Source organism: Musa acuminata, chromosome BXJ2-1 (assembly GCF_036884655.1).
Source record: "Musa acuminata AAA Group cultivar baxijiao chromosome BXJ2-1, Cavendish_Baxijiao_AAA, whole genome shotgun sequence".
Lineage (NCBI taxonomy): Eukaryota > Viridiplantae > Streptophyta > Magnoliopsida > Zingiberales > Musaceae > Musa > Musa acuminata.
The window spans coordinates 705,861-715,000 of record NC_088338.1 but is presented as its reverse complement, the minus strand read 5'-3'; the positions used below and the strand labels follow the sequence as shown (position 1 = coordinate 715,000).

The following is a 9,140-nucleotide window of genomic DNA, read 5'->3' as shown; positions in this document are numbered from 1 at the left end:
ATTAACAAGCAACAATTCTCTCCTCCAAATATCCCTTGGATACCGATAAGCTTAAAGAGAATCACGTACAAGAAAGTTGTAGATCCCATAGTCACAAACAACCACTTTCCCATCTTTGGTACCTCATTGGCCACTTAGATGTCAGACATTAATAAAGTTGAAAAAAAACCACAAGAACCACATCAAAACAAGGAGTTATTGATATCTGAGCTTAAAATTTGTACATCACTTGTTATGAACAAACAGGTTACTACATCAAAACGAGGAGTTCTTGATATCTGAGCTTAAAGTTTGTACATCACTTGTTATGAACAAACAGGTTGAGGGGAGCAGCCTCTTACCTATCTCTTTGCCTCTCTTCGAGAGTCCTCGAACTTAGCCTGAACAAACCTACTCTGTAGGCGATATTGGAATGTTTTGCAGGCCACATCAGAATGACCAGTTATGCTTACACCAATAGTAAGGAGGCAAACTAACTTATAGCCCTAGTAGGACTTCTATGCACCTGGGAGAGGGCCTTCTGGTTGAGTTTGCCAACAATCAAAGCAAGAATGGTGAAAAATTAAAGCATAAAGACAACTGGCCGAGGGCGGCTCTTCCTTCTCCCCTCTTCTTCTATTAGGAAGCTTTGAGCTAGAATCAGCCAAAATGGGATGCTTGACCAATTTTTCTTAAAATTGATCTATGTAACCAATATTCTACTGATCTAGGCTGATTGATTTTCAGTTTTTCTTGGATGGATTTTCTAGATTCCCTTATAAGATGGGATTGCTTTCAGTGATCCAGGTCCAATTTGGCTGATTTGGTACTATTAGCGGAGGGATATCGGTAAAAGATCCATGTAGGCGACCTTAAACAGTTGGGAGTTATGGCTTTGTTGTTGTTGTTGTTGTAGTGGAGGGTTTCAAAAGGAAACAATGGATACGCCGTGATGGATGATATGAGCACAAACTGATCTTTTTGCCTCTTAGGCCTGATTGCTCCACCTTTTGCTCATTTGAGGAAACATGAAAGCACAAAATTATTATACATAACGTATAGTACTTGTCATCCAAATATTGTGACATCTTACCAGTGTATACAGAGAGAAGCAGTGCTAGGGGGAAATTTTCAAGTGGACAGCAACAAATAGCAATGCTTTATCATCAATTCATCACCGTCTATGTTTCCTTAAAGATTGTTAAGGTAGGACTGATCCAAAGGTAGGGAATCAAGCTCAACTGTTATGGTCCATGCCACATGTAGTCTGAGTAATTTTTGTCTGTACTGTGGGCAATAAGAAAGCAAAATCAGGTTGGAGGAGCTGTGGGAAGCTGACAGTAGTGCAAATGCAACCATATATCTCACCGTCCTTTTTTCTCTTTAAACTGCTATTCTTTTGTATTTCTGTCTTGTAATCTTTTATTCTTTTATTGGTTATGGAAGAGCATTAAGTTGAGAAGACCCAACTTTTAATGTTCTTATGTGCCTTAAGCAACACAATAAGAGCTCAGTAAAAAGGATTCCAATGCTCAAAATAGGACAAAAACTAGATCACCAGTAAAATTGAGCTTTTCTATGACTTTTGTAGCACCTAGCATGACCGCTCTCAAAGCTTTATTACAGTATGGTTGCTGCCATGAGGTTAAATATCATTTTAATGTACTATATCTTTCCATAGTGGTGATTCTCACCATGACTTCTGTGAGAACATGTCTAAACTTTTAGGAATCATATTGCTGATGCAGATAACAACTAGTGGGCTCAATCATCAGTTGGATTCCTTTGAAATAAAACTTAAATTTGACTTGGTATCCCTAAACCTTACCTGAACTGCTGCTGATTCCTTCAATATCAGCAATTATTGGGATCCACTAAGATATTCACTTCAACATCTATCGTGTTTAGGAACGTTTCTTGTTCTTCTTCATTTTTGATATGGAAATGCAAGTTCTGTTCCAATAACAAGAATTCCTAGATACTGAAGAGAAACACAATTTTTCAATATTTAAATAAGGATTCAGTCCTAGGATTCTTTAACTTAATCAGACAACATCTATCTAATTTTTTTCAGTTGGTCATATGCCAACTCAACAAAGTGATCAAAATATGTTATACGTGATTTTATGTAGAAGTGAAAAAAATAAATATAAAAATGGAAGTGCTTGAGTTTTTGGAAATCGAGACAGGTGCTAGATTTTAGTTTAAACATAATCTAGACAATCCTGGTATGGTACTGGGACCAATTGGCGGCTGAATTGGTATGGTTCCAGTAGGGTCGAGCTGTCAATAATCTATATGGGTTGGTTCCACGTGACCAAAGAGAAAGAGGGAGAGAGGGGCAGAGGAGTGACTGAGGAGGATTTTTTTTTTTTTGGGGGGGTGCGGGGGGGGGGGGTAAGGGAGGAAGAGAAGGAGAAAGATGAGTAGGCATAAAAGGAAGCATGGGTGACCCTTATGTGTAGGAGGTGGCAATGGCGATGTGGCACATCGAAGGAGGCGATGGTGATGTTGGTGGGAGGAGGGGTGAGAAAGAAAGAGAACACATGTGTGTGTGTGTGTGTGTGTGAGAGAGAGAGAGAGAGAGAGAGAGAGAGATGAAAAAGAAAATGAAAGAAAAAGACAATTGTTGCAGAAAAAACAATACTCATATCTGGCAGTAAGCTTATCGTTCAATACAACTTTTCAGACAATTAAAACATTAAAAAAGGCAGTATGCTCAACTAGGTAATTATATCATGAAGTAAGCTTGATATCATCTGAAAGCAAACAAAAACAGGCAATGTGGCACAACGAAGGAGGCGATGGTGATGTTGGTGGGAGGAGGGGCGAGAAAGAAAGAGAGCACATGAGAGTGAGAGAGAGAGAGAGAGAGAGAGAGAGAGAGAGAGATGAAAAGGAAAATAAAAGAAAAAGACAATTGTTACAGAAAAAACAATACTCTATCTGGCAGTAAGCTTATCGTTCAATATAACTTTTCAGACAATTAAAACATTAAAAAAAGCAGTATGCTCGACTAGGTAATTATATCATGAAGTAAGCTTGATATCATCTGAAAGCAAACAAAAACAAGTGATCTGTGTATCAATTAATGATCGGACTAGTAAATACAGGTTCATGCCATTGATGACCCAATTTTTAAACCTTGCGTGAAAGTGTTAAACTTGTCTAACTAGGTGGCTTCTTTCTTATTGTGCTTGTTTCTAGTATTATGCTTTGTAGATTCAAGGTTTAGTAAAAGGTTCTATGGGATTCTTTTTTCAGCACTTTGTTTTATGTTGACAATACTGATATTGCCTATCTCAGTGTGATTCTGTATCATGTAATGCTTACAAAGGTGGACCTCAATCTTTTTTGTTTGTTATGCTGCAGAGTTATAATGTAGGCCAAATTAATGCAAGAGAATTAAGTGATGCGGTATGGAAAAACTTTTTCCAAGGCAAGCTGACTTTTTCTCATTGGAATAAAGGAGAAGAAATGACACCTACCTTAGTAGGAGATGGTGGAACTCTTCTTGTGAGAAAGTTGCCTTTTCCATCACCAACGTAATTCAATCTAATTCTCTTTTTTCATTCTTGTAACTTATATTGTGTATTCATTTTGATCATATTTGTGTCTGTCTGGTTCCAGTTTGCTTCGTGTCAGTATATTTTACTCTGTATAAACTATTGGGAAAGCTTGGATTTGATTATCACAATATCCTGACCATATCGTACCAATACACTATTTACTTATCTGAGCTTTGAAAGATATGTAAAAGTTCTTTTCATATTTACCTTATGATCTCCTTATGCATATTGACATAATTAGGATGCCCAACACATCCATTTGGAGTGTATACAAGTCTTACTTGGTCATTTGATGTCCAAAGAAGTCCTAGTATTTACATAGTGATAGACAGCTTAGTAGTCAAGCAAACTTTCATAGAATTTTTATCATTTAGAATAATAATTTTATTTTTGTGGTTGGTTCCACAAATGATCTGTTTTATGCGTTCTATACATCGTTTCATTTTTTTTTATATTTGTGGTTTTCTCTCTCCATTTATTAGACTCTCATCAACATGATTGCATCGAGCTCTTTCTGAATTCATGTAATTTTTTAATATGTTTCAGCAAAGTTTGCAATACGGTTTGGTCTGGTATGGTATGGATGGTATTTACCAGTCCAATGAGTTACCAATACACGGACCCATGAAAACTAGGATGCTTGGTTCAAGGCTCGTACCACCCAGTACATGGTCCGTATAAGGTCTGAAGTCTGCACCACTGTGTACAGGATAGTATAGCTTTGTACTAGACAGTTTCTTTTCTTTCTGTTTTTGCATTCCCTTTTACACTTTTTCCGAAACTCGGTATGTAACGAGTGGTCTGACCGGTACTGTCCTGGTCCGAGCTCTAACTAGTACAGTACTGGTCAAGGTATGCAATACCGTACCATACCGGTATTTCGAGGTTGGCTCGCTACGGTATGGTACTATGTACCGCTCAGTATACCAAGGCGTACTGAGTGATTTTAAATATTTCTTCCTCTATTGTAGCACTGTAGCACGGCTACACTGTAGTAGTGTAGCACGTTCCGTCCGGTGGCGGACGATCCGTGTACCGGTATGTACCGCCCGTACCAGACGGTATTATTCGAAATAGCATATCATGGTACTGGTACACAAAATTGTTGATCTTGAGTTTTAGTTACTGTCTTAGCTTGTCTTACATTATGAAATTTATAGTATTTGAGAATGTTGCATAAGTTGATCTTTTACTATATTCTTCATTTTCTGCTTGTTCATCTTTTAATACTCTTCAATTATTTGAAAAATTATTCTTGTAGGTCATCTTATATTAAATTGCATCACTAGCAAATACAAATGTTATTTTCATCAATGATTCCTGTAACATCATGCATATCGCTAACTAGACTGGATAAAGAGGATTAGAAAATGTGTCAATGAATTTTATTGTCTTAGAGAAAGCCAATTATAAAGTTCTTGAAAATTTAATATGTGAATTTTAAAAGGAAATAATTATCTATTATTTATATTAATTTAATAAAAGATACATATGATAGAGTAATTACTGGTGCTAGGAATACAAGGGGTATCTACAACAAGTTTCCTATAAATGTAGGATTCCACCCATGATCAAATTATGATCGTTATCTTCTGATAATAGTAATGCATGAACTCACTAGCCATATGCAAGATAGACCTTCATGGCATATATTATTTTGATGATAATATATTTTTTTGATGGGAATTTAATTAGGATTAATTCTTTTGAGTTATGGAAACAATTGTTAGAAACTTAAGATTTTAAGTTTTTTGTGAATGAATTTATGAGGTTTAAATTTAGTAATACTAAGAAAAAGAATGGGACAAGGAGGATTGCTTATTGTTATTTGATGAACATGTCAAAAAATGTACTTGTTTCATAGGGAACAAGCAGTGAGCTACTTGAAATTCAAATTACCTCAAGAGAAATAGATAATTTTGTGCATCGTTAAGCATAATTGTTGACACAGTCAAGGTTCTATTTGAGTCCAAGAGAGATTTTAATGAGAAAAGAGGATAGATTAAAGGAGGAAGAAAAAAAAAGAGAAAAAGAGAAAAGGAAGGAAGAGACACAAAAGAACTATAGAGGGTGTTATTAATGACTTCAATCTTTTTATGCCTTGAAGTCTTACAAGATTTTTATTTGTAGACTCTCAACTCTTATTTCTAAACAAAGTAGTTGAGGTATGAAAATTTAATCCTGCATCCTTTTAAGATCTGGATCCTACAACTCTCAGAATAAGCCGACTTGAAAAACAACTATCCTAACTCATGTTATACCCATATTGGGACTTAAGATACTAATTTTACTCTAAATAAAACTCTAGATGACTTCCAAGAGGTGAGAGGGCTAGCTAGGACTTTGTCAAGTTATGTTTTGAGTCTTGGATCTAGTTATAATTTGAAGCTTTACTTGACAGTGGTGTTTTGCGGTGAGGAAGGAATCATTTGTTCACCCAAATCAAACATATAAATCAAGTCATTTCTGTGAATCCAGTTTTGATAAGATGGATGCTTTTGGATTTTCAAGATGGTCAGTCAAATAGGTGCAGGAGAACTCTGGATTGATCTGATTTGTGTAAGGCATGATTTGCATCATAAAACAGTGCATTCTTAAAAGGAGATTACAAAATGATACGCTGTTAGTCATAGTTTTTTTGTTTAATATGCTGTTAGTCATGGTATATAATTTTTGAGTTTCTAACTTGGCTCTATCTTGTAGTTTCTTACACATGGATTTTTCAGTTTTTGACTTTTAATGGTCTTTTGCTTTCAATCTACCTGTATGTTTGGATGTTTTGTTGAAGTGAGATATATCTGCTGGCATTTTTCAAGGGCCTGGTCCCAAGATTTGCTAGGAATTGATGACTATTTTATCCCTAAAATGGAAGAAATATGGAGACGTTTATTCACCGTGAATAAATTTCACCACCACTCAGTCCTAAAAGTTTATTCCGTTGACCATGTTATTGTCTTTTTACTGGCAGGCAACAACTCAACACCTGATCCATGATTAGTTAGATGTAAATTATATTGTAAAACATCGTTTGTCCGCGTAGAGATGATATTGTAATTAAAGATTATTTCAACAAACGATGCTATAGAACTAGTATTTCTTTTGGTTTGGAATTAAGGTCCCATTGATCTTTATAGGGACTACAGCAACTTATTCTTCTTTTAATCTTTGTAGGATTCTTTTGAAAAAATTCATTTAGTTTGTTACTTTTGTTGCTGTAGGCAAGTTTTTGTCGGTGATGTTGTAATGTTGAAAGACCCTGAGAAAACCGCTGATTATGTTGTTAGAAGATTGGCTGCTACAGAAGGCTATGAATTGTGTTCAACTGACGACAAAGATGAACCATTTATTTTAGAGAAGGATCAATGTTGGGTGTTGGCTGACAATGAGTCTCTAAAGCCAAAGGTAAAATCATGGGGCAGTTTCATAGATGTTGTAATCTAGCATAAATGGCTGCAGTAACTACTACATGCAAATTTGCTTGCAATTTTTTATCAGCCACTATGAGAATTATCGAACAGCCTTGTTTCATCCAATACAGATAGGATATGTATCTTGGTAGAGGTATATTTGTAAGGGTGATACTTATCTCTGATTATGTTCACATTTTTAAAGGCAAACATTGAGTTGTTATTACATTGACCATTGCCATCCCCGGACCCGCATTTACTGGAACCTCATGCGCTGGTTTCCCTGTAATCTCACACTTAACCACAAATTCAGCCTATGATCAGTATTCTTTCTACATCTTATTATTCTGATAAAAGATCTAGATCAAAATATGCCATCATAAGCTTGCAATTTTTCTGCATATGTAATTCTGAATGTAATTGTAGTGTAGACCTCCTTTTTCCGAACTTCAAATATGCACAAACCTGACGTATCCTATGCGTGGAGGAAGCTTGTCACTTTTTAGGAGGATCGATGTGTTAATCCTATCAAGCCAAAGTTAAATCTGCACTTTCTAACCACAAGATTCACTTAGTTAAACATAATCTATAGTGTCCAAAAGTTTAAATATCATTCGTTTTGTTGCTTGCTGACCTAGGAATAAATGCAATGTAGCTGTTTTAACTGAAACATTGACATCTTGATTCACTTAGCAAAAAGCATCATATATTATTGAATTTAATAAAAAAATGTCCAATGCAATCACAATGAATTGGTTGGATCCTTAAAAAATTTGGCCTAGAAGATATTTTTTGTTCAATAATGCTGCTTACATCATTCAATATTGATTTGCAAAAGCGCAGTAATGTGTCAATTGGTTCTTTATTCACTATATAAGTTGTGTATATGACTAGAGAATGTGAATAATCAATTTGGAGCACCTGTTTATTTTGACATCATTGAATTAAGGCCTTATTTGAGTAAATGTGTAATAGCTCAAGGCTTGTTCTCTCTTCAATGTATCAGTGAATTCTCTTAAAAGATAAGCTGCTAACTAACTTAATTTTCCTTCTTTTTCTTTTCCGTGTCAGGAAGCCAAAGATAGCCGTTTGTTTGGTCCTGTTCCTATGACTAATATTGTCGGTCGAGTGATATATGCTCTACGTTCAGCTGTGGATCATGGTCCGGTACAGAACAGGTACATCTAGAGCCACCTGCTCTCGTTATAATTGAGTTCGAACTGTCTTATCTGATTCTGTATAATCCTATTCTGCATCATTCAAGTCACATGGCAATGAGGCAAGATTCATCAGTTTTGGCCGTTGAGCTGGACATCGAGGAGATGGTGAAGAAGATGAAATCATAGGTCATACTTTAGAAGTGAATAAATTCCCAGTCTTCCAACTCTTTTATCATCATGCTGCTGCTTTTCCAGAACTATAACAAATGGCGGAACTTGAAGGGTGTTTTACCCATTTGACGATTACTCCGTGAGTCCTTTCTCATGACTGATGAATTGTGCTGGATGCTCAATACATGCGCTGAAATTAAGCACCTAGTAGCAAACTGCTGCAATTGTATTCTATTTGTTATGAACGAACAAACCCAGAATCGGAAGTCAAATGCTTTCATTTTAACGATTCCAAGAAATTTTCCTACCTTTGGTGTTTGTTTGTGTTACATATGTGGTTTAGCAGAATCTCTTTTTGGTACATCTCAGTTGATCTTATACTTTGATCATGGAATGAATGCAATACCCTCCGTATCACAATCATGTAGTTTGTCTTCATCTAACTAAAATTAAGAACTTACATGTTGTTTTCATCATTATTTATCGACAAAGATGTGTTATTCTGCAATAGGAAGATTTTGATGATAACTCGTGTCTATCCAGAGAAAATATTCACCTGAATCTGGTTTGAGTTTGTATTTGGATACCAAGGTAGCAATTTGACCTAGAAATGATTATGGATAGAGATTTTGTTTTTTGTGAATGTATATTTTTCTTTGATCTATTTAAATTGGGAGTTTGCCCAATAAATATCTCCTCAACTAATAAGAGTGATGTAGGATTCGAGTCCAGAGAGCTCTATGATCAAGTGAGGAGTTGATGTAAGGGAGTGATTTCGTGAGATTGTTGGAGTGTGATGTAAGGGAGATATCTAAATCATTGAATATTAGGGTTGGTGCCTTTGTGCCGACTAC

General features: G+C 35.8%; 1 protein-coding gene across 1 annotated transcript in view; it reads left to right on the top strand.

Moving 5' to 3' along the window:
- LOC135598319 (mitochondrial ATP-independent inner membrane protease subunit 2-like) overlaps nucleotides 1-8,440 on the top strand; it is a 10,837-nt gene extending 2,397 nt beyond the window's left edge. Inside the window, exons 2-5 of the mRNA XM_065091912.1 lie at nucleotides 3,352-3,524; nucleotides 6,767-6,950; nucleotides 8,027-8,133; nucleotides 8,220-8,440. Of these exons, the coding sequence (XP_064947984.1) occupies nucleotides 3,352-3,524; nucleotides 6,767-6,950; nucleotides 8,027-8,133; nucleotides 8,220-8,301 (546 nt within the window). The 3' untranslated portion in view covers nucleotides 8,302-8,440. The remainder of the gene's footprint in view (nucleotides 1-3,351; nucleotides 3,525-6,766; nucleotides 6,951-8,026; nucleotides 8,134-8,219) is intronic.
- Nucleotides 8,441-9,140: the final 700 nt, after the last annotated feature.